The following is a 26,304-nucleotide window of genomic DNA, read 5'->3' as shown; positions in this document are numbered from 1 at the left end:
TAGCAGCTCTGGACAGGCCGGAGACTCTAGCAGCTCTGGACAGACGGGAGACTCTAGCAGCTCTGGACAGACGGGAGACTCTAGCAGCTCTGGACAGACGGGAGACTCTAGCAGCTCTGGACAGACGGGAGACTCTAGCAGCTCTGGACAGACGGGAGACTCTAGCAGCTCTGGACAGACGGGAGACTCTAGCAGCTCTGGACAGACGGGAGACTCTAGCAGCTCTGGACAGACGGGAGACTCTAGCAGCTCTGGACAGACGGGAGACTCTAGCAGCTCTGGACAGACGGGAGACTCTAGCAGCTCTGGACAGACGGGAGACTCTAGCAGCTCTGGACAGACGGGAGACTCTAGCAGCTCTGGACAGACGGGAGACTCTAGCAGCTCTGGACAGACGGGAGACTCTAGTAGCTCTGGACAGACGGGAGACTAGCAGCTCTGGACAGACGGGAGACTAGCAGCTCTGGACAGATGGGAGACTCTAGCAGCTCTGGACAGATGGGAGACTGTGGCAGCTCTGGACAGACGGGAGACTCTAGCAGCTCTGGACAGACGGGAGACTCTAGTAGCTCTGGACAGGCCGGAGACTCTAGCAGCTCTGGACAGGCCGGAGACTCTAGCAGCTCTGGACAGACGGGAGACTCTAGCAGCTCTGGACAGGCCGGAGACTCTAGCAGCTCTGGACAGGCCGGAGACTCTAGCAGCTCTGGACAGACGGGAGACTCTAGCAGCTCTGGACAGACGGGAGACTCTAGCAGCTCTGGACAGACGGGAGACTCTAGCAGCTCTGGACAGACGGGAGACTCTAGCAGCTCTGGACAGACGGGAGACTCTAGCAGCTCTGGACAGACGGGAGACTCTAGCAGCTCTGGACAGACGGGAGACTCTAGCAGCTCTGGACAGACGGGAGACTCTAGCAGCTCTGGACAGACGGGAGACTCTAGCAGCTCTGGACAGACGGGAGACTCTAGCAGCTCTGGACAGACGGGAGACTCTAGCAGCTCTGGACAGACGGGAGACTCTAGCAGCTCTGGACAGACGGGAGACTCTAGCAGCTCTGGACAGACGGGAGACTCTAGCAGCTCTGGACAGACGGGAGACTCTAGTAGCTCTGGACAGACGGGAGACTAGCAGCTCTGGACAGATGGGAGACTCTAGCAGCTCTGGACAGATGGGAGACTGTGGCAGCTCTGGACAGACGGGAGACTCTAGCAGCTCTGGACAGACGGGAGACTCTAGCAGCTCTGGACAGACGGGAGACTCTAGCAGCTCTGGACAGACGGGAGACTCTAGTAGCTCTGGACAGACGGGAGACTAGCAGCTCTGGACAGATGGGAGACTCTAGCAGCTCTGGACAGACGGGAGACTCTAGCAGCTCTGGACAGACGGGAGACTCTGGCAGCACTGGAGAGGAGGAGGGCTCTGGCAGCGCTGGACAGGCGGGAGCACCTGTAGGGCTGAAATGGAGAGACAGCCTGGTGTGGGGGGCTGCCACCGGAGGGCTGGTGCGTGGAGGTGGTACTGGATAGACCGGACCGAGCAGGCGCACTGGAGCTCTTGAGCACTGAGCCTGCCCAACCTTACCTTGTTGAATGCTCCCGGTCGCCCTGCCAGTGCGGCGAGGTGGAATAGCCCGCACTGGGCTGTGCTGGCGAAAAGGGGACACCACGCGTAAGGCTGGTGCCATGTACACCGGCCCAAGGAGACGCACTGGAGACCAGATGCGTAGAGCCGGCTTCATGGCACCTGTCTCGATGCCCACTCTAGTCCGGCCGATACGAGGAGCTGATATGTACCGCATCGGGCTATGCACCCGCACTGGGGACACCATGCGCTCCACAGCATAACACGGTGCCTGCCCGGTCTCTCTCGCCCTCCGGTAGCACAGGAAGTTGGGGCAGGTCACCTAGCTGGCTTCGCTTTTGGGGGGCGGAATTTTGGGGGGCTGACTCTCGGGTTCCATCCACGCCGTCCAGCTCTTCCTTGGGGCGGCGATATTCTCCTGGCTGTACCCAGGGTCCTTTACCGTCCAACTCGTCCTCCCATGTCCATTCCTACTTGCGCTACTCCTGCTGCCACTGCCTGTCACCACGCCGCTTGGTCCTGTTGTGGTAGGTGATTCTGTCACGATCGTCGCAAGAAGCGGACCAAAGCGCAGTGTGGTTTGAATGTATCATTTTAATGGATGACGAAAGCACAAAGTAAAGTGAACAAAACAATAAATGAACAACGACCGTGAAGCTATATTTGAAATGTGCTGACACAAACACTACACATAGACAATCACCCACAACCCACAATGACAAAACAGGCTACCTAAATATGGTTGCCAATCAGAGACAACGACTAACACCTGCCTCTGATTGAGAAACATGTCAGGCCAAAGAAACAGACAAACTAGACATCCAACATAGAATGCCCACCCAGCTCACGTCCTGACCAACACTAAAACAAGGAAAACACAAAAGAACTATGGTCATAACGCGACATCACCACATTCTTTTGGAGAGATTGGAAACCCAAATTGGTCTACACGGACAAGTTCTGGCCTGGTATGGATCTAATCGGTCGGAAAGATATCAGTTTGTCCTCTGACAATTCAACTGTACATTTCGGTGTTCCTCAAGGCTCCGTTTAACGTGTTGCGACTCGCGACTAGGGGCAGCATTTTCATTTTTGGAAAAAAAAAACATTCCCGTTTTAAACGGGATAGTTTGTCAGGACAAGATGCTAGAATATGCATATAATTGACAGCTTTGGATAGAAAACACTCTAACGTTTCCAAAACTGTAAAGATATTGTCTGTGAGTATAACAGAACTGATGTTGAAGGCGAAAGCCTGAGAAAAATCCAATCCGGAAGTGCCACAGGTTTTGAAAGCGCTGCGTTCCAATGAGTCCCTATTTAGCTGTGTGTGTGCCATCAACAAGCTTACGCTTTCTACGTATTCCCCAAGGTGTCTACAGCATTGTGACGTAGTTTTACGCATTTCTGTTGAAGAATAGCCGTAGGCGGCCACATTGTGTAAGTCGTCACATGGTGGCTCCGAGAGAGATTCTCGCGTAAAATACAGAGGTAGCCATTACTCCAATCGGTCCTACTGAAAAACGAATTGTCCCAACGGATATATTATCGAATAGATATTAGAAAAACATTATAAACAACGTATGTTATGTTTCTGTCGATATTAAGGAGCTAATTTGGAATATTTTTCACCGTTTTCTTGACTGCAATTTCCGGGCGATTTCTCAGCCAAACGTGAAGAACAAACGGAGCTATTTCGCCTACAAAAAATAATCTTTTGGGAAAAAATTAACTTTGGCTATTTACCTGGGAGTCTCGTGAGTGAAAACTTCTGAAGTTCATCAAAGGTAAACCATTTAATTTGATTGCTTGCTGCTAGCAAGGCATAATGCTATGCTAGGCTATCGATAAACTTACACAAATGCTGTCTAGCTTTGGCTGTAAAGCATATTTTGAAAATCTGAGATGACAGGGTGATTAACAAAACGCTAAGCTGTGTCTCAATATATTTCATTTGTGATTTTCATGAATAGGAATATTTTCTAGGGATATTTATGTCCGTTGCGTTATGCTAATTAGTTTCAGGTGATGATTACGCTCCCGCATGCGGGTTTGGGAGTCACAAGAAGTTTTAAGGAACATTATTGTTTTTAATATATATTTTACCTCCTGGTGATGTCATTCGAAAACATAATGTTAACTTTCACTGCTATGCTGATGACACACAGCTGTATATTTTGATTGAAACATGGTGAAGCCCCAAAATTGCCCTCCCTGGAAGCCTGTGTTTCAGACATGAGGAAGTGGATGGCAGCAAATGGTATACTTTTAAACTCGAACAAAACAGAGATGCTAGGTCCCAAGAAACAGAGATCTTCTGTTGAATCTGACAAGTATTCTTGATGGTTGTACAGTCGTCTCAAATAAAACTGTGAAGGACCTTGTACCCTGATCTCTCTTTTGACGAACATATCAAGACTGTGTCAAGGACAGCTTTTTTTTTTTCAAATATCAGGAGCTTTCTGTCCAAAAATGATGCAGAAAAATGAATCCATGCTTTTGTCACTTCTAGATTAGACTACTGCAATGCTCGACTTTCTGGCTACCCGGATAAAGCACTAAATAAACTTCCGTTAGTGCTAAACACGGCTGCTAGAATCTTTACTAGAACCAACATTTTTTTATCACATTTCTCCAGTGCTAGCCTCTCTACACTGGCTTCCTGTTAAGACTAGGGCTGATTTAAAGGTTTTACTGCTAACCTACAAAGCATACAATACAATAAATATTACTATAAATATTTATATTCGTGAAATCACAAGTGCAATATAGGAAAACACAGCTTAGCCTTTTGTTAATCCACCTGTCATGTCAGATTTTGAAATTATGCTTTACAGCGAAAGCAATCCAAGCGTTTTGTAAGTGTATCGATCGCACGATAAAACATTAAGTACACTTAGCATCAGGTAGCTCGGTCACGAAAATCAGAAAAGCAATCAAATTAATCGTTTACTTTTGATGATCTTCGGATGTTTTCACTCACGAAACTCCCAGGTAAACAACAAATGTTCTGTTTGTTCCATAAAGGTGATTTTTATATAAAATACCTCCTTTTGTTTGTCGCGTTATGTTCAGAAATCCACAGGAAAGAGCGGTCACGACAACGCAGACGGAAATTCCAAATAGTTTCCATAATGTCCACAGAAACATGTCAAACGTTTTTTATAATCAATCCTCAGGTTGTTTTTAAAATATATAATCGATAATATATCAACCGCAAATGTCTTTCACAGTGGGAGAGGGGAAAACAATGGCTGTCCAAATTCTGTTGCGCAAGCAAAACTCATGTGACCACTTGACGCGATGTTATCGTTCTGGCTCATTTTTCTAAATAGAAGCCTGAAACTCTGTCTGAATACTGTTGACACCTTGAGGAAGCGATAGGAAAAGGAATCTGGTTCATATCCCTTTAAATCCAGCAAAGGGAGGCTATGGAACGTGGAGTTTTCAAAATAGAAGCCACATCCTGTTTTGATTTTCCTCATGGTTTCACCTGCAATATCAGTTCTGTTATACTCACAGACAATATTTTGACAGTTTGGAAACTTTAGAGTGTTTTCTATCCAATACTAAAGATAATATGCATATATTAGCAACTGAGACTGAGGAGCTGACCGTTTACAATGGGTACCTTTTCATCCAAGCTACTCAATACTGCCCCTGCAGCCATATGAAGCTAAGGGCAGAGAAAGCCTGTTGGACACTAAAAAAGCTTTGTTGTAGAGCATTTAACACAAAATCCAGGAAGGGGCCAGTTGAGTATAAGACTGTATCATCTGCATATACAGTGGGGCAAAAAAGTATTTAGTCAGCCACCAATTGTGCAAGTTCTCCCACTTAAAAAGATGAGAGAGGCCTGTAATTTTCATCATAGGTACACTTCAACTATGACAGACAAAATGAGAAAAAAATCCAGGATTTTTAATGAATTTATTTGCAAATTATGGTGGAAAATAAGTATTTGGTCAATAACGAAAGTTTATGTCAATACTTTGTTATATACCCTTTGTTGGCAATGGCAGAGGTCAAACGTTTTATGTAAATCTTCACATGGTTTTCACACACTGTTGCTGGTATTTTGGCCCATTCCTCCATGCAGATCTCCTCTAGAGCAGTGATGTTTTGGGGCTGTTGCTGGGCAACACGGACTTTCAACTCCCTCCAAAGATTTTCTATGGGGTTGAGATCTGGAGACTGGCTAGGCCACTCCGGGACCTTGAAATGCTTCTGTGAAATGCTTCTATGCCACTGCTTCGTTACCCAGGCGTTGTGTTTGGGATCATTGTCATGCTGAAAGATTCAGCCACGTTTCATCTTCAATGCCCTTGCTGATGGAAGGAAGTTTTCACTCAAAATCTCACGATACATTCATTCTTTCCTTTACATGGATCTCGTCCTGGTCCATTTGCAGAAAAACAGGCCCAAAGCATGATGTTTCCACCCCCATGCTTCACAGTAGGTATGGTGTTCTTTGGATGCAACTCTGCATTCTTTGTCCTCAAAACACGACGAGTTGAATTTTTACCAAAAAGTTTTATTTTGGTTTCATCTGACCATATGACATTCTCCCAATCTTCTTCTGTATCATCCAGATGCTCTCTAGCAAACTTCAGACGGGCCTGGACATGTACTGGCTTAAGCAGGGGGACACGTCTGGCACTGCAGGATTTGAGTCCTTGGCGGCGTAGTGTGTTACTGATGGTAGGCTTTGTTACTTTGGTCCCAGCTCTCTGCAGGTCATTCACTAGGTCCCCCCGTGTGGTTCTGGGATTTTTGCTCACCGTTCTTGTGATCATTTTGACCCCACGGGGTGAGATCTTGCGTGGAGCCCCAGATCGAGGGAGATTATCAGTGGTCTTGTATGTCTTCCATTTCCTAATAATTGCTCCCACAGTTGATTTCTTCAAAGCAAGCTGCTTACCTATTGCAGATTCAGTCTTCCCAGCCTGGTGCAGGTCTACAATTTTGTTTCTGGTGTCCTTTGACAGCTCTTTGGTCTTGGCCATAGTGGAGTTTGGAGTGTGACTGTTTGAGGTTGTGGACAGGTGTCTTTTATACTGATAACAAGTTCAAACAGGTGCCATTAATACAGGTAATGAGTGGAGGACAGAGGAGCCTCTTAAAGAAGAGGTACAGGTCTGTGAGAGCCAGAAATCTTGCTTGTTTGAAGGTGAACAAATACTTATTTTCCACCATAATTTGCAAATAAATTCATTAAAAATCCTACAATTTGATTTTCTGGAAAAAAAATCTCAATTTGTCTGTCATAGTTGAAGTGTAAAAATTACAGGCCTCTCTCATCTTTTTAAGTGGGGGAACTTGCACAATTGTTGGCTGTCTAAATACTTTTTTGCCCCACTGTAAATGGACGAGGGAGCTTCCTACTGCCTGATCTATGTTGTTGATCTAAATTGAGAAGAGCGTACGGCCTAGGATCGAGCCTTGGGGTACACCCTTGGTGACAGGTAGTTGCTGAGACAGCAGATGTTCTGACTTTATACACTGCAGTTTTTGAGAGAGGTAATTAGCAAACCAGGCCAAAGACTTCTCAGAGACTTCAATACCTCTTAGCCGGCCCACGGGAATGGATCAAAAGCTTTGGCCAAGTCAATAAAAATAGCAGCACAGCATTGCTTAGAATCAAGGGTAATGGCGACATCATTGAGGACCTTTAAGGTTGCAGTGACACATTCAAAACCTGAGCGGAAACTAGATTGCATACCAGAGAGAATACTATCGACATAAATAAAGTCAGTCAGTTGATTATTACGTTTTTCCAACACTTTTGATAAACAGGGCAAAATCTAAATAGGCCTATTTCTCAACCAGAGTGAGAGGGTTTGGGATGAGTTGGACCACAGAGTGAAGTAAAAGCAGCCAACAAGTGCTCAGCATATGTGGGAACTGCTTCAAGACTGTTGGAAAAGCACTCCAGGTGAAGCTGGCTGAGAGAATGCCAAGAGTGTGCAAATCTGTCATCAAGGCAAAATTTTGATTTGTTTCATTTTTTGGGGTTACTACATGATTCCATATGTTTTATTTCATAGTTTTGATGTATTCACTATTATTCTACAATGTAGAAAATAGTAAAAATAAAAACAAATTAGTAGGTGTGTCTAAACCTTTGACTGGTACTGTAGCTGCCATTAGCTGATTAGTTTCTTGGTCAAAGCAGCTAACATGCTATGGAATTTGTGATGCTCTTTGCTGTAGGATTATGGACAAGGCGTTAGTGGATCAAACATTATGTACAATGTTTAAAAAATAATGTGCTCATAACATGTCCTGTGCTGTGTTGTGCTGTGTTTGGGGTGAATGACAGGTCTGGTTATAGCACTGTATCATTTTATAGGGTTGAAGAGATATCACCTCCATGCAATGCTGTAAGAGGCACTATAGCAAGCTTGGCTGAGGGTCCTGACCTGGCTCCTTTTCAGGGGGAAAGTGGGACAGTGGATTCAGGCAGCAGCACGAGGCCCTGTTCACAGAAGGGCCCAGTGCCACATGGACCAACTCTCCCATTCTCTATTTTAGATCCCTCCACTCCACGCCTCTGCTAGAGTATTCATATTCCCTTCTTTCCCATAGCTAAAACAGTGAGAGGAAATACACCTCACTTATACCCAACTAACTTTTACCCTACAAACAAAACTTCCACCCATTTTACCAGCTAAATATCCCCCATGGATACTCCTGGAGAGCATATTCCCATTTTGAAATGTACCACTATTCCTGCCCATAATTCTGGGAATGACTTATTTTGGTAATATTTTAGGTGGGCCGTGGAGGGATCGATCGCGGCGTTCCCTGACGACTTACACTGCACGTCTACACGGATGGACTTGATTGCAGCCACCCCCACCCCGTTGTCGGCCTTGCAGTAGTAGCGGCCGCCCTGCACCCGCTGGATGCCCTCGATGCGCAGCGTCTCGTTGTAGATGGACGTCTCCTGGAACTTGTCAGAGGCACTGCCTGCTGTCTTTGTCCAACGCACCTGGAGAGGAGATGAGTTGGTTAGTTAGGCATAGAGTATAGTATATTATAGAGTACATTTATACTATATCCAACCCAAAACCTTGATGTACAACTTTTCTGCGTTGGAAGTGCTTCAAGCGTAAGGTAATCTGGGAGGTTTGGGGGCAAAAGTGTCTGGTGGACATGGCAGTCAACATTTTGGCCTAGTGGCCTTTCTCAAGGCAAATATACAAATGGAGATACTAGACACAAGTTTGGATTGGCTTACTTCTTGAGTAATGACAACCAATGGCACTCCAGCACCTACCGTAATAGCCATTGTGCACTTCATCCAGTTTGTTTAGTGCTTTCATTACTTTCACTTTGTGAAAAAGCAGCTAGATGCTTTCATGTTTTTACAAGAAACAAAGCTCTTTCGAGTAAAATAATACGCTCAAGAATCCACAAACCTCCACCACTATACAGTGATCTTTGCTCAATTATCACCATGACCGATGTCAATTAAACCAATTAAAGCCTCATTAACCACTTTCCTATCATCCTCTACAGGACAATTAACTCTGTCTTACTGTCAGAGGACATTCCTGATAACAATGGGAGCTGGGCATGTTGATAGTTAGTGACAGTGTGTGTGTGTGTTTTTCAGTGTTTGTGTCAGGTGTGTGTGTGTGTGTGTGTGTGTGTGTGTGTGTGTGTGTGTGTGTGTGTGTGTGTGTGTGTGTGTGTGTGAGTGTGTGTGTAATATCGATGATTAGGGTGTGTGTGTGTGTGTGTGTGCGAGCGTGCGTGTGTGCGTACTGTCGATCGTTAGGGTGGGTGTGTGCTTGTGTACGTACTGTCTATGGTTTGGCTGCATTAAACCCTCTCCTATCATCCTCTACAGGACAATAAACAATCTCCTACTACTAGCCTTTCCTGATAAAAATGTGAGCTGGGAGTGTCTCTCTCTCTCTGTCTGTGTGTCTGTGTGTGTGTGTGTGTGTGTGTGTGTGTGTGTGTGTGTGTGTGTGTGTGTGTGTGTGTGTGTGTGTGTGTGTGTGTGTGTGTGTACATACTGTCTTAGGTTAGGGTGTGTGTATGTTGTTGTGGCTGAAATTACAAGATTATGTTATAATACTGTTATTGCATCAAATGGTTGTTTTTTGCAACAGAATAGAGGGTCATCAGAACTATATTTTGTCTGTGTGAACTGAGAGTGGGCCTCTAGGGCTTAATGCTGACGCCCATGGAGCTGGTAGTTGCTGCACTTAGGGCGACCAGAGGAGGGGCCATTCCGTGCACCATCTGTGGCCCAGAAGGCACATTGCTGGTCGGTGCTGGAGGGGTCACTCAGGGAGTCGAGGCAGCAGGCAGGGCATTGTCGTGTCACCCCAGGTGAGTCAGCACCAGGCTCACCCAGAGCCCCCTGTTGCTTACATGTATGTGTTTGTTTCATTTCCTGAGTTTTCCCAGTAATTCCCAGCATAAGGCACAAGTAGATTCAGGCGCTAACCGCTGCCCGTCATCGCCAGTACGATCGAGTCAATGCACGGGGCGCGCTTCTTCACAAAGTTGGATCTCAGGAGACCTTACAACCTGGTGCGTATCCGGGAGGGGGACAAGTGGAAGACGGCATTTAAAACCACCTCAGGGCAGTATGAGTACCTTGTCATGCCGTATGGGTTGATGAATGCTCCATCAATTTTCCGGGACCTGCACAGGCAGGGTGCAGTGGTGTATATTGATGACATTCTGATATACTCCACTATACGCACCGAGCATGTGTCCCTGGTGCGCAGGGTGCTTGGTAGACTGTTGGAGCATGACCTGTACGTCAAGTCTGAGAAATGTCTGTTCTTCCAACAGTCCATCTCCTTCTTAGGGTACCGCATTTCCACGTCAAGGGTGGAGATGGAGTGACCGCGTTTCAGCCGTGCGTAATTGGCCGACTCCCACCACGGTAAAGGAAGTGCAGCGGTTTCTGGGGTTTGCCAACTACTACCGGAGGTTTATCCGGGGTTTTGGTCAGGTAGCAGCTCCCATTACCACACTGCTGAAGGGAGGACCGGTGCGGCAGCAGTGGTCGGCTGAGGCGGACAGGGCTCTTGGTCACCTGAAGGCTCTGTTTACCTCGGCTCCTATGCTGGCTCATCTGGATCCCTCTTTGGCGTTCATAGTTGAGGTGGACGCGTCCGAGGCTGGTATAGGAGCTGTGCTCTCTTAGTGCTCGGGTACCCCACCAAAGCTTCGCCCCTGTGCCTTCTTTTCGAAGAAGCTCTGCCCGGCGGAGCTGTTGGCTGTTGTCAAGGCCCTGAAGGCGTGGAGACATTAGCATGAGGGGGCTAAACACCCTTTTCTCATCTGGACTGACCACCGCAATCTGGAGTACATCCGGGCGGCTTGGAGACTGAACCCTCGCCAGGAAAGGTGGACTATGTTCTTTACCCGTTTTGTTTTCACCCTCTCCTACAGACCAGGTTCCCAGAACGCTAAGGCAGATGCACTGTCCTGGATGTATGACACAGAGGAGCGATCCATGGATCAAACTCCCATACTTCCGGCCTCTTGCCTAGTGGCACCGGTGGTGTGGGTGCTGGACGCGGACATCGAGCGGGCTTTACGCACAGAGCCCACTCCCCCCCAGTGTCCAGCTGGGCACCTGTATGTTTCATCTACTGTTCGCGACCGTTTGATCTATTGGGCCCATACGTATCCTCTGGTCATCCTGGCATTGGGCGGACGGTGCGTTGCCTTAGTGGAAAGTATTGGTGGCACACCTTGGCCAAGGACATGAGGGTTTTTGTGTACTCCTAATTCATGTGTGCCCAGTGCAAGGCTCCCAGGCACCTGCCCAGAGGGAAATTACAACCCCTACCTGTTCCACGACAGCCGTGGTCGCACCTGTTGGTGGACTTCCTGATGGATCTTCCTCCCTCACAGGGCAACACCACGATCATGGTCGTTGTGGATCGGTTATCTAAGTCCTGCCGTCTACTCCCTTTCTCCGGTTGCCATACAGACTGCGGAGGCCCTGTTCACTCATGTCTTCCGGCACTACGGGGTGCCTGGTGACATAGTCTCTGATCGAGGTCCCCAGTTCACGTCCAGGGCCTGGAGAGTGTTCATGGAATGTCTGGGGGTCTCGGTCAGCCTCACCTCAGATTTTCACCCCGAGAGTAACGGGCAGGTAGAGAGAGTCAACCAGGATGTGGGTAGGTTTCTGCGGTCATATTGCCAGGACCGGCCGGGGGAGTGGGTGGCGTTCATCCCCTGGGCAGAGATGGCCCAAAACTCGCTCCACCACTCCTCCACTAACCTCTCTCCTTTCCCGTGCGTATTGGGTTATCAGCCAGTTCTGGCACCGTGGCATCAGAGCCAGATCCTCAATGTCCTCCTTGTCTGGTTTTGGTGGGTGGCCCTTTCTTGGCAAGTTTGTTGTGGTGCCATATTCTTCCCATTTTTTAAATTAAATTAAATTTAATGGTGTTCTGTGGGATGTTCGAGTTTCAGATATTGTTTTATAACCCAACCCTGATCTGTACTTCTCCACAACTTTGTACCTGACCTGTTTGGAGAGCTCCTTGGGCTTCATAGTGCCGCTTGCTTGGTGGTGCCCCTTGCTTAGTGGTGTTGCAGACTCTGGGGCCTTTCAAAACAGAACATACACTGAGATCATATGACAGATAATGTGACACTTAGATTGCACACAGGTGGACTTTATTTAACTAATTATGTGACTTCTGAAGGTAATTGGTTGCACCAGATCTTATTTATGGGCTTTATAGCAAAGGGGTGAATACATACAGTGGGGCAAAAAAGTATTTAGTCAGCCACCAATTGTGCAAGTTCTCCCACTTAAAAAGATGAGAGAGGCCTGTAATTTTCATCATAGGTACACTACTATGACAGTCAAAATGAGGGAAAAAATCCAGAAAATCACATTGTAGGATTTGTAATGAATTTATTTGCAAATTACGGTGGAAAATACGTATTTGTTCACCTACAAAAAAGCAAGATTACTGGCTCTCACAGACCTGTAACTTCTTCATTAAGAGGCTCCTCTGTCCTCCACTCGTTACCTGTATTAATGGCACCTGTTTGAACTTGTTATCAGTATAAAAGACCTGTCCACAACCTCAAACAGTCACACTCCAAACTCCACTATGACCAAGACCAAAGAACTGTCAAAGGACACCAGAAACGCATCCCGTGACACTCGTGGGACAATACGGAGAACACCATCGTGTTCGTGAGAGTCTTATCTTTCTATAGAGTTGTCATATTAGTTTGTAAAGAAACTACAGACGTTTTCATGAGAAGACTGAGTTTCGGGATGTCTCTTGGTCTGACAAAAGCGATGTAGCTCGACCACTTTCCATCGCAGATGCAGAAGGCTGACGTAGGTTGATGTGGTGGATTGAGACGCAGCTCATGAATGATATCTCTAGTGACGGATATTGATGGGGACTATTTTATGATGTTAATTACATTGACGCACCGGTGCATCAATCGACTCTATGGGGTTATGAAAAGGAAATAAATGTAAGTTTAACGTCTGTAGTCTGTCAATCAAATTACAACATTTAAGTCATAGGTCTACTGTAGTTGATGCAGTAGACACTACAAATACACATTTAAAGCCAAAAATAGTATTATGTTTACAAAATTTATTTACAAAAAAATTAACTCCTCAAACTTGTTTTACGAATCACAATCTATACCTCCGACATCCCAAATAAAGAAAGAAAAAGCTTTAGCCCCAAAAATTGAAATACCTTTATTTACAGAACAAAACACAATTTCGTAGTCAAGAGCTCTGGAAAGGGCAAAATAGTGTTAGCGTTTAAATGAAAACGCATCAGCTCTAGTCTAGCTCGAGCAGTCAAACAAAGTAATGTTTTAATACTTGGTAACGCTAGGATGTTGAGTCTTTCTTCCTCAGCTTTTGGTCATCAGATGTAAAACACACAGTTAAAATTGTGAAGGCCAAGGGTATCCAACTCTGATCTTGAAAAGCAACTCGATGTGTAGGTTTTCTTTCCAGCACTGGAGGAACACACTTGAATAAGATAATTATAGACCAGTCTTCAGACCATGATTCTTTGAATGTGTGTTAGTGATGGACTGGAGCAAAAGTCTGCACACAGTAGCTCTCCAGGACCAGAGTTAGATAACCTTGGTTTAATCAGTGGTTGTAGAGGGTGCAACAGGTCAGCACCTCAAGAGTAAATGTCAGTTGGTTTTCATTGCCGGGCATTCAGAGGTCAAGACAGCAGGTGCGGTAGAGAGGGATGAGAGAGAAAGCCTCAGTGAAAACTAACACAACCCATCCGGGTCCCTTTTTCGATTCCACTGCACGGACATAAGACTATTGACTTTGAAATATTCAAATCAAATCAAATTGGATTTCAAATCCAATTTTATTTGTCACATACACGTGGTTAGCATATGTTAATGCGAGTGTAGCGAAATGCTTGTGTTTCTAGTTCTGACAATGCAGTAATAACCAACGAGTAATCTAACCTAACAATTTCACAACAACTAACTTATACACACAGGTGTAAAGGAATGAAGAATATGTACGTAAACCTATATGAATGAGTGATGGTACAAAACGGCATAGGCAAGATGCAGTAGATGGTATTGCGTACAGTATACACATATGAGATGAGTAATGTAGGGTATGTAAACATATAAAAGTGGCATTGTTTAAAGTGGCTAGTGATACTTGTATTACATCAAAATGGCAAGATGCAGTAGATGGTATAGAGTACAGTATATACATATGAGATGAGTAATGTAGGGTATGTAAACATTAGTGGCATTATTTAGTGGCTAGTTATACATTCATTACATCAATTTTTCCATTATTAAAGTGGCTAGAGTTGAGTTAGTATGTTGGCAGCAGCCTCTCAATGTTAGTGGTGGCTGTTTAACAGTCTGATGGTCTTGAGATAGAAGCTGTTTTTCAGTCTCTCGGTCCCTGCTTTGATGCACCTGTACTGACCTCGCCTTCTGGATGATAGCGGGGTGAACAGGCAGTGGCTCGAGTAGTTGTTGTCCTTGATGATCTTTATGGCCTTCCTGTGACATCAGTGGTGTATGTGTCCGGGGGGGCAGGTAGTTTGCCCCCGGTTTGCCCCCTGGGGGGCAGGTAGTTTGCCCCTCACTACCCTCTGGAGAGCCTTACGGTTGTGGGCGGAGCAGTTGCCGTACCAGGCGGTGATACAGCCCGACAGGATGCTCTCGATTGTGCATCTGTAAAAGTTTGTGATTGCTTTTGGTGACAAGCCAAATTTCTTCAGCCTCCTGAGGTTGAAGAGGCACTGCTGCTTCTTCTTCACCACGCTGTATGTGTGGGTGGACCAATTCAGTTTGTCCGTGATGTGTACGCCGATGTACACTACTGTCCCATCGATGTGGATAGGGGGTGCTCCCTCTGCTGTTTCCTGAAGTCCACAATCATCTCCTTTGTATTGTTGACGTTGAGTGTGAGGTTATTTTCCTTACACCACACTCCGAGGGCCCTCACCTCCTCCCTGTAGGACGTCTCGTCGTTGTTGGTAATCAAGCCTACCACTGTAGTGTCGTCTGCAAACTTGATAATTGAGTTGGAGGTGTGCATGGCCACGCAGTCCTCGGTGAACAGGGAGCACAGGAGAGGGCTGAGAACCCACCCTTGTGGGGCCCCCGTGTTGAGGATCAGCGGAGTGGATATGTTGTTACCCACCCTCACCACATAGGGGCAGCCCGTCAGGAAGTCCAGTACCCAGTTGCACAGGGCGGGGTCGAGACCCAGGGTCCCTGCCACATACCCCCTGCCACATACCTCTCGTGTCTGAGCCGTTGAATTGCAACTCTACTTTGTCTCTATACTGACGCTTAGCTTGTTTGATTGCCTTGCGGAGGGAATAGCTACACTGTTTGTATTCGGTCATGTTTCCGGTCACCTTGCCCTGATTAAAAGCAGTGGTTTGCGCTTTCTGTTTCGCATGAAAGCTGCCATTAATCCACGGTTTCTGGTTTGGGAATGTTTTAATAGTTGCTTTGGGTACGACATCGCCGATGCACTTGCTAATAAACTCACTCACCGAATCAGGGTATTCGTCAATGTTGTTGTTTGACGCAATGCAGAACTTATCCCAGTCCACGTGATCTAAGCAATCTTGAAGCGTGGAATCAGACTGGTCGGACCAGCGTTTAAGAGACCTGAGCGCGGGAGCTTCCTGTTTTAGTTTCTGTCTATAGGCAGGAAGCAACAAAATGGAGTCGTGGTCAGCTTTTCTGAAAGGAGGGCGGAGGAGGGCCTTATATGCGTCGCAGAAGTTAGAATAACAATGATCCAGGGTTTTACCAGCCCTGGTTGCACAATCGATATGCTGATAGAATTTAGGGAGTCTTGTTTTCAGATTAGCATTGTTAAAATCCCAGCTACAATGAATGCAGCCTCGGGATATGTGGTTTCCATTTTACATAGAGTAAAATGAAGTTCGTTCAGGGCAATCGATGTGTCTGCTTGGGGGGAATATATGCGGCTGTGATTATAATCGAAGAGAAATCTCTTGTTAGATAATGCAATCGACATTTGATTGTGAGGAATTCTAAGTCAGGTGAACAGAAGGACTTGAGTTCCTGTATGTTGTTATGATCACACCACGTCTCGTTAATCATAAGGCATACTCCCCCGCCCTTCTTCTTACCAGAAAGATGCTTGTTTCTGTCGGCGCGATGCGTTAAGAAACCAGCTGGCTGTACCGACTACAATAGCATGTCTAGAGTGAGCCATGTTTCCGTGAAGAAAAGAACGTTACAGTCTCTTATGTCTCTCTGGAATGTTACCCTTGCTCGGATTTCATCTACCTTGTTGTCAAGAGACTGGACATTGGCGAGTAGTATGCTCGGGAGCGGTGCGCGATGTGCCCGTTTCCGGAGCCTGACCAGAAGACCACTTCGTCTGCCCCTTTTACGGCGTCGTTGTTTTGGTTCGCGAGCTGGGATCTGATCCATTGTCCTGGGTGGTGGGCAAAACAGAGGATCCGCTTCGGCAAAGTCGTATTGCTGGTCGTAATGTTGGTGAGTTTACGTTGCTCTTATATCCAATAGTTCCTCTCGATTGTATGTAATAAAACCTAAGATTACCTGGTGTACCAATGTAAGAAATAACACATAAAAAAACAAAATACTGCATAGTTTCCTGGGAACGCGAAGTGGCTATCTCTGACAGCGCCGGAAGTACACCCCGTAGCGATGTTGGTCATCTTATGAAAAACAAATCTTTGTCCTTTTGTGTCATATTTAAGTCTATCGTAGTTGTATTTCAGTCAAAGTAAAATTGAAGTGAATGACAGTTTTGTGGTGTGTGTGTTTTCAGAAAAAAAATTTCATCTTTTCATTAGGTTGGTTAGGTTTCAGATACATTTGATATTTTCATTAGGTTTGTCGATGGACTGACAAAGTTGCTACAGTTTTTTTACCTGATCACAATCATTGGTCCATTAATGTCAATGGCTAAGCACCATACAAAGGAGAGTATAACAAGATTACTACCCAATATTTCTTGTTTAAGGGAGTCAATAATAAATGTTATGGACTATTACATTCACCGCTATTGTGTTAACTGCACAATTCTAGTGGGAATTTGATATGTGTATCTTCTCAAAGAATCTCAAAGTACCTCGGTCGAAGGAGGGTTGTGGATGTCAATGAGTCAGTGTCACGTTCTGACCATCGTTCGTGTGTGTTTTCCTTGTTTTAGTGTTGGTCAGGACGTGAACTGGGTGGGCATTCTATGTTGGATGTCTTGTTTGTCTATTTCTATGTCTGGCCTGATATGGTTCTCAATCAGAGGCAGGTGTTAGTCATTGTCTCTGATTGGGAACCATATTTAGGTAGCCTGGGTTTCACTGTGTGTTTGTGGGTGATTGTCCTTAGTGTCCTGATGTCATTGTTCTGTGTTAGGTTACACAAGTATAGGCTGTTTCGGTTTTCGTTAAGTTTATTGTTTTGATAGTGTTTGTGTTTAGTGTGTTACTTCATTAAACATGGATTGCAATAGACACGCCGCATTTTGGTCCGACTCTCCTTCTCATACGGAAAACCGTTACAGAATCACCCACCACAAAAGGACCAAGCAGCGTGTCAACAGGCAGGAGCAGCGCGAGGAGACGCGCAATAAGGATTTCTGGACATGGGAGGAAATCCTCGACGGGAGAGGACCCTCGGCTAAACCAGGGGAGTGTAGCCGCCCAAAGGTGCAGCAGGAGAGGAGGCAACAGGAGCAGCCCAAAGAGGAGGTATGGACATGGGAGGACGAATTAGAAGGAAGAGGACCCTGGGCTCAGCCAGGAGAATATCGCCGCCCCAAAGAAGAACTGGAGGCGGCGAAAGCTGAGAGGCGCAGATATGAGGAGGCAGCACGACGTAGCGGATGGAAGCCTGAGAGGCAGCCCCAAAAATTTCTTGGGGGGGGGCTAACAGGGAGTATGGCTACGTCAGGTAGGAGACCTGGGCAGACTCCCTGTGCTTACCGGGGGGCTAGAGAGACCGGACAGGCACCGTGTTATGCAGTGGTGCGCACTGTGTCTCCAGTGCGGGTGCATAGCCCGGTGCGGTATATTCCAGCTCCGCGTGTCGGCCGGGCTAGATTGAGCGTCGAGCCTAATGCCATGAAGCCGGCTCTACGCAGCTGGTCCCCAGTGCGTCTCCTTGGGCCGGCTTACATGGCACCAGCCTTGCGCTCGGTGTCTCCGGTTCGCCTGCATAGCCCAGTGCAGGCTATTCCACCTCGCCGCACTGGCAGGGCGACCGTGAGCATTCAACCAGGTAAGGTTGGGCAGGCTCGGTGCTCAAGAGCTCCAGTGCGCCTGCACGGTCCGGTTTTTCCAGTACCACCTCCACACCCCAGCCCTCCGGTAGCAGCTCCCCGCACCAGGCTTCCTGTGCGTGTCCTCGGCCCAGTACCACCAGTGCCAGCACCACGCATCAGGCCTACAGTGCGCCTCGCCTGTCCAGCGCTGCCAGAGCCTTCCTCCTCTCCAGCGCTGTCGGAGTCTCCCGCCTGTTTAGCGCTGTTAGAGCCTTCCTTCTCTACAGCGCTGCCGGAGTCTCCCGCCTGTTCAGAACTGCCAGTCTGCATAGAGCTGCCAGTCTGCATGGAGCTGCTAGTCTGCATAGAGCTGCCAGTCTGCAAGGAGCTGCCAGTCTGCAAGGAGCTGCCAGTCTGCAAGGAGCTGCCAGTCTGCAAGGAGCTGCCAGTCTGCATAGAGCTGCCAGTCTGCAAGGAGCTGCCAGTCTGCAAGGAGCCGCCAGAGCTGCCTTTCTGCAGGATGCCGCCAAAGCTGCCAGTCTGCAAGGAGCCGCCAGAGCTGCCAGTCTGCAAGGAGCCGCCAGAGCTGCCAGTCTGCAAGGAGCCGCCAGAGCTGCCAGTCTGCAAGGAGCCGCCAGGGCCGCCAGTCAGCATGGAGCAGCCAGGGCCGCCAGTCAGCATGGAGCAGCCAGGGCCGCCAGTCAGCATGGAGCAGCCAGGGCCGCCAGTCAGCATGGAGCAGCCAGGGCCGCCAGTCAGCATGGAGCAGCCAGTCAGCATGGAGCAGCCAGAGCAGCCAGTCAGCATGGAGCAGCCAGAGCTGCCAGTCATCATGGAGCAGCCAGTCAGCATGGAGCAGCCAGAGCAGCCAGTCGACCAGACTCTTCCAGATCTGCCAGTCGACCAGACTCTTCCAGATCTGCCAGTCGACCAGACTCTTCCAGATCTGCCAGTCGACCAGACTCTTCCAGATCTGCCAGTCGACCAGACTCTTCCGGATCTGCCAGTCGACCAGACTCTTCCGGATCTGCCAGTCGACCAGACTCTTCCGGATCCGCCAGTCGACCAGACTCTTCCGGATCCGCCAGTCGACCAGACTCTTCCGGATCCGCCAGTCGACCAGACTCTTCCGGATCCGCCAGTCGACCAGACTCTTCCGGATCCGCCAGTCGACCAGACTCTTCCGGATCCGCCAGTCGACCAGACTCTTCCGGATCCGCCAGTCGACCAGACTCTTCCGGATCCGCCAGTCGACCAGACTCTTCCGGATCCGCCAGTCGACCAGACTCTTCCGGATCCGCCAGTCGACCAGACTCTTCCGGATCCGCCAGTCGACCAGACTCTTCCGGATCCGCCAGTCGACCAGACTCTTCTGGATCCGCCAGTCGACCAGACTCTTCCGGATCCGCCAGTCGACCAGACTCTTCCGGATCCGCCAGTCGACCAGACTCTTCCAGAACCGCCAGCCAGCCAGGATCTGCCGGATCCAACCACCTGCCTGAGCTTCCTCTCAGTGCTGAGCTTCCTCTCAGTGCTGAGCTTCCTCTCAGTGCTGAGCTACCCATCAGTCCCGAGCTACCTCTGTCCCGAGCTGCCCCTCTGTCCCGAGCGGTCTTTAAGGAGGGTAACCTATCTAGGGACGCTAAGGAGGTGGACTAAAACTGTTATGGAGTGGGGTCCACGTCCAGCGCCAGAGCCGCCACCGCGGACAGATGCCCACCCACACCCTCCCCCATAGGTTTAAGTTGTGCGTCCGGAGTCCGCACCTTGGAGGGGGGGTACTGTCACGTTCTGACCATCGTTCGTGTGTGTTTTCCTTGTTTTAGTGTTGGTCAGGACGTGAACTGGGTGGGCATTCTATGTTGGATGTCTTGTTTGTCTATTTCTATGTCTGGCCTGATATGGTTCTCAATCAGAGGCAGGTGTTAGTCATTGTCTCTGATTGGGAACCATATTTAGGTAGCCTGGGTTTCACTGTGTGTTTGTGGGTGATTGTCCTTAGTGTCCTGATGTCATTGTTCTGTGTTAGGTTACACAAGTATAGGCTGTTTCGGTTTTCGTTAAGTTTATTGTTTTGATAGTGTTTGTGTTTAGTGTGTTACTTCATTAAACATGGATTGCAATAGACACGCCGCATTTTGGTCCGACTCTCCTTCTCATACGGAAAACCGTTACAGTCAGCATATATTCACCAGATGGAGAGCCGATATTTTGCTGTGATGCTTTGTCTGTCATTCCTTGATATGACTGGCAATACAGAACTCCCTTTACCTTAAGTAGGGCAGCCACAACACGATTTTGGCCCTGATTTACAGTGAGGGAAAATTCCCCTGCTGATTTTGTACATTTGCCCACTGACAAAGAAATGATCAGTCTATAATTTTAATGGTTGGTTTATTTGAACAGTGAGAGACAGAATAAACAAAAAAATCCAGAAAAACGCATATCAAAAATGTTATAATTTGATTTGCATTTTAATGAGGGAAATAAGTATTTGACCCTTATGCAAAACATGACTTAGAACTTGGCAAAACCCTTGGCAATCACAGAGGTCAGACATTTCCCACTCACACTTTGCAGGTTTCGAGGCTGACGTGTGGCAACTCGAACCTTCAGCTCCCTCCACATATTTTCTATGGGATTAAGGTCTGGAGACTGGCTAGGCCACTCCAGGACCTTAATGTGCTTCTTCTTGAGCCACTCCTTTGTTGCCTTGGCCGTGTTTTGGGTCATTGTCATGCTGGAATTCCCATCCACGACCAATTTTCAATACCCTGGCTGGGAAGGAGGTTCTCACGCAAGATTTGACGGTACATGGCCCCGTCCATCGTCCCTTTGATGAGGTAAAGTTGTCCTGTCCCCTTAGCAGAAAAACACCCCGAAAGCATAATGTTTCCACCTCCATAGTCGACGGTGGGGATGGTGTTCTTGGGGTCATAGGCAGCATTCCTCCTCCTCCAAACACAGCGAGTTGAGTTGATGCCAAAGAGCTCCTTTTTGGTCTCATCTGACCACAACACCTTCATCCAGTTGTCCTCTGAATCATTCAGATGTTCATTGGCAAACTTCAGACGGGCATTTATATGTGCTTTCTTGAGCAGGGGGACCTTGCGGGCACTGCAGGATTTCAGTCCTTCACGGGGTAGTGTGTTACCAATTGTTTTCTTGGTGACTATGGTCCCAGCTGCCTTGAGATCATTGACAAGATCCTCCTGTGTAGTTCTGGGCTGATTCCTCACCGTTCTCGTGATCATTTTGAACTCCACGAGGTGAGATCTTGCATGGAGCCCCAGGCCGAGGGAGATTGACAGTTATTTTGTGTTTCTTCCATTTGTGAATAATCGCACCAACTGTTGTCACCTTCTCACCAAGCTGCTTGGCGATGGTCTTGTAGCCGATTCCAGCCTTGTGTAGGTCTACAATCTTGCACCTAACCTTCTGTGGACAGGTGTCTTTTATACAGGTAACAAACTGAGATTAGGAGCACTCCCTTTAAGAGTGTGCTCCTAATCTCAGCTCGTTACCTGTATAAAAGACACCTGGGAGCCAGAAATCTTTCTGATTTATAACATTTTTTACATGCGTTTTTCTGGAGTTTTTTGTTGTTATTCTGTCTCTCACTGTTCAAATAAACCTACCGTTAAAATTATAGATGGATCATTTCTTTGTCAGTGGGAAAACGTACAAAATCAGCAGGGGATCAAATACTTTTCCCCCTCACTTTAGCTGTCCCAGGCAAGTTTTTGAGATCGGAGACAAAATACCCATGAAATTGCCTACTCAGGGTGCGTGGCCTTCACCAATGCTTGATTAATGTGCGGTGGTCCTGACCGCAATCTGAGGGCTACCGATCCCGCCTTTGCGCCATCCTAGACATCCCGATATTTTCAAAAGTTTGATTTTATCGGCACAAAATATGCAATTCTCTTGTAGTGTGAGACGTGCATCGACAAGTTCTGAGAACGATGATCAGCAATAGCCAATGAGAGCTCGCAAGAGAAAAAGCCATCACCCAGAATGTGTAGACTCTTGAGCAGGAGCAATGACCACCACCAGTACACGTTTTTATTTGCCTTTATCCAAAGCCAAAATGTCAAATCCTTACAGCTCTGATGTTCACAAGCTATGGTATTCAATTCAGAATGTATTGGCTAGATATTTCAACCCTAAATGGCAAGTGTGAATGTCTGACTGAAAATGTTTATGAGGCTGCTTTGAGCCACAACTCGTCCTAGCTACGTTAACAATCTAATCACATCATTGCATTATTGTTTCCGTGAGACAGCATGGAATGAAGTGAAGAATCTTGAAGTGTGTGATTCCTCGTCTGTGCCACATAGTGAGTGCAGAAAATACAGTTGTTTAATGTGAGGCTCAGCGATGTTAGGATTTTGAAAGTCGTGTAGTGTATGGCCGGCATTAGCTGTCCCTTCTCACTCCCTCTGTCCCCTTAATCTCTCCTCCCTCATTTTTCACCCCATCCCATAACTGCACATTTTAATTAACTTAACTGATTCAAGTCGATGATCCTGGAGAAGACGTTTATTAATTATAATTAATTATTTGTTAGTGACAGACATGGTTATTGAATGCTTTCATTTTGAAGGCCTTAAGCTTTCACAAAAGTGAGTACCTAGGCAAATATTGTTATTAAAATTGAATTCTATGACAATACATACAGTACCAGTCACAAGTTTGGACAACAAAAAAAAAGTTTTAAACAAATCTAAATATATTTTATATGTGAGATTCTTCAAAGCAGCCACCCTTTGCCTTGATGACAGCTTTCCACACTCTTTCACACTCGCATTCTCTCAATGAGCTTCATGAGGTAGTCGCCTGGAAAGCATTTCAATTAACATGTGTGCCTTGTTAAAAGTTCATTTGTGGAATTTCTTTCCTTAATGCGTTTGAGCCAATCAGTTGTGTTGTGACAAGGCAGGGTTGGTATACAGAAGATAGCCCTATTTGGTAAAGGACCAAGTCCATATTATGGCAAGAGCAGCTCAAGTAAGCAAAGAGAAATGACAGTAAATCATTACTTTCAGACCTGAAGGTCAGGTAATCCGGAAAATTTCAAAAACTTTGAAAGTTTCTTGAAACGCAGTCTCAAAAACCATCAAGCGGTATGATGAAACTGGCTCTCATGAGGACCACCACAGGAAAGAAAGACCAAGAGTTACCTCTGCTGCAGAGGATAGGTTAATTTGAGTTACCACCTCAGAAATCGGCTATTAACTGCACCTCAGATTGTAGCCCAAATAAATAGTTCAGAGTTCAAGTAACAGACACATCTCAACATCAACTGTTCAGAGAAGACTGCGCGAATCAGGCCTTCATGGTCGAATTGCTGCAAAGAAATCACAACTAAAGGACACCAATAATAAGAAAAGACTTGCTTTGGCCAAGAAACATGAACAATGGACATTAGACCGGTGGAAATCTGTCCTTTCATCTGATGAGTCCATTTTTGGTTCCAACCGTCGTGTCTTTGTGAGACGCAGAGTAGGTGAACGGATGGCCTCCGTATGTGTGGATTCCACCATGAAGCATGGAGGAGGAGATGTGATGGTGCTTTGCTGGTGAAACTGTCAGAGATTGTTTTACATCCAGGCACACTTAACAAGCATGGCTACCACAGCATTCTGCAGTTATATGCCATCCCATCTGGTTTGCGCTTAGTGGGACTATCCTTTGTTTTTCAACATGACAACGACCCAAAACACACCTCCAGGCTGTGTAAGGGCTATTTGACCAAGAAGGAGAGTGGTGGAGTGCTGCATCAGATGGCCTGGTCTCCACAATCACCTTTCCTCAACCCAATTGAGATGGTTTGGGATGAGTTGGACCACAGACTGAAGGAAAATCAGCCAACAAGTGCTCAGCATATGTGGGAACTCCTTCAAGACTGTTGGAAAAGCATTCCGGGTGACTACCTCATGAAGCTGGTTGAGAGAATGCCAAGTGTGTGCAAAGCTGTCATCAAGGCAAAGGGTGGCTATTTGAAGAATCTAAAATCTAAAATATATTTTAGAATCGTATTAGTGTGACTACACTTCATACTACACCCCAGCCATTTAATAATTTTGAAGCTTGTAAATAAGCTACTTTCTCACCACATTACACAAGTTAATCTTATCAATAGTGAACATTCATGGAAACACAATTGCATTGATGGCATCAAGTAGGCCACCTTGAATATAGTAACACATATTGAGAATAAGAAACATAGATTAAGCCTAGTCCTGTACTAAGAGATTGTATGTTGAATTTTTTTAGCTTTTGAGTCTAGGACTAGGTTAAGTGTCCAGGCAACCAGCCCAAAATGTAATTCTGTAATATAGTGGTAAAAATGTAGTTCCATACCGTACATACAGTGCATTCGGAAAGTATTCAGACCCCTCGACTTTTTCACATTTTGGCACGTTAGACAGATTCGAAAGAAAAAAAATCCTCATCAATCTACACACAATACCCCATAATGACAAAGCAAAAACAGGTTTTTAGACATTTTAGCAAATTTATTTCAAATAAAAAAATGGAAATATCAAATTGACTTAAGTATTCAGACCATTTACTCAGTACTTTGTTGAAGCACCTTTGGCAGTGATTACAGCCTTGAGCATTCTTGGGTATGATGCTACAAACATGGCACACCTGTATTTGGCGAGTTCCTCCCATTCGTCTCTGCAGGTTTCCTTGCCTCGGTTGGCTCGGCGGCTTCCCATCCCACGTCACACTCCACCGGATCTTCGGGCTCCCTCTCTGTAGCGGGATCAAACAGGCGTCTTGCCTCAGCCGGATCGTCGGGCTTCCATGCCTCAGCCGGCTCGCCAGGCTCTCATGCTCCTGCCGGTTCGTTGGGCTTCCACGCCCCAACCGGCAGGTGGGATGCAGGGTGGTCGCGTACTGTCACGTCTGCTCCCCCCACCCCCCCCCACCCGGCACTTGAGGGCGCCAGGCTGCCCTGCATCACGCACTCCTATCATCCATTACGCACACCTGCCTTCCCTTGTCACGCGCATCAGCAATATTGGACTCACCTGGACTCACTCATCACCTGTTATTACCTCCCCTATATTTGTCAGTGCCCCAGCTCTGTTCCCTGCTTCTGCATTAATTGTTTTTTGTCTGTATTATTAGTTTGCTGATGCTGTTTCTGTCTTGTTCCATGTCCGTTCTTCATTAAATGTTTGACTCCCCGTACTTGCTTTGTCTCGCCAGCGTCATCCCATGTGACAGAAGAGGACAAAGAAACCACTTAACAATAAAGGTTATGGTTGATTACTGTATCGAAGAACCAGCCAGTTATTCTCTTAAAATCATTGGTTGTCTACACGGCCCTCCTAGCCAAGCTGGGAGCATCAACGCGGCTGATTAGCCTCCTCAGAAGCCCACTCTCACAGAACGAGTGCAAGGGAACAGACCACTAAGAGAAAGGACCCTGACATCGTGTGGACAATCAAAGACTAACACCCGGTAACAAAGGAGGTGCTATCGGAGTAGAAGGTCTTCGGCTAAACCTCCTAAGCGGAAATCAGTCCACGAAGAGATACCCATGGAGACCTTCAACAAGTAATTACATCATTATAATTCTGACCCATAAGAGCGGCAGTTCAGGGCAAGCTGTCAGGGTTAAACTAAGCATAGTTTACAAGTGTGCTTTTCTCTTGTGCACGTTCTCTCTCTTTCTAAATCCCCATCTTGTGTAACACATGTCATATAGATTTAGTGAAACCCGGGTTGTGCAGATTTACGAATTGTGCGACGGTCAGGGTGAGACTGTAGAGGAAATTAATTAATTAGTGACTGCTGTAAAACCTATATTCTGACATTCTTTGAATTAATTTGGGAAACGGAAACTCATTAAACAAACTTTTCCCATGGTGCCGCAGGTGACTGAGTTAATGATTACCTGATTAATTTAATCACGTAATTATAAACATAGTTAATTATTCGAT

The 26,304-nt window shown here is 46.8% G+C and overlaps 1 protein-coding gene across 1 annotated transcript in view; it reads right to left on the bottom strand.

Moving 5' to 3' along the window:
- The window catches only part of LOC139383484 (MAM domain-containing glycosylphosphatidylinositol anchor protein 1-like), a 297,322-nt gene that overhangs the window by 177,010 nt on the left and 94,008 nt on the right, over nt 1–26,304 (bottom strand). Inside the window, exon 4 of the mRNA XM_071128041.1 lies at nt 8,404–8,578. Within this exon, the coding sequence (XP_070984142.1) occupies nt 8,404–8,578 (175 nt within the window). The remainder of the gene's footprint in view (nt 1–8,403; nt 8,579–26,304) is intronic.

Source organism: Oncorhynchus clarkii, chromosome 25 (assembly GCF_045791955.1).
Source record: "Oncorhynchus clarkii lewisi isolate Uvic-CL-2024 chromosome 25, UVic_Ocla_1.0, whole genome shotgun sequence".
In the NCBI taxonomy this organism is placed as follows: domain Eukaryota; kingdom Metazoa; phylum Chordata; class Actinopteri; order Salmoniformes; family Salmonidae; genus Oncorhynchus; species Oncorhynchus clarkii.
Note: the sequence above shows the minus strand (reverse complement) of the source record. Positions and strands in the feature narration are given on the sequence as shown.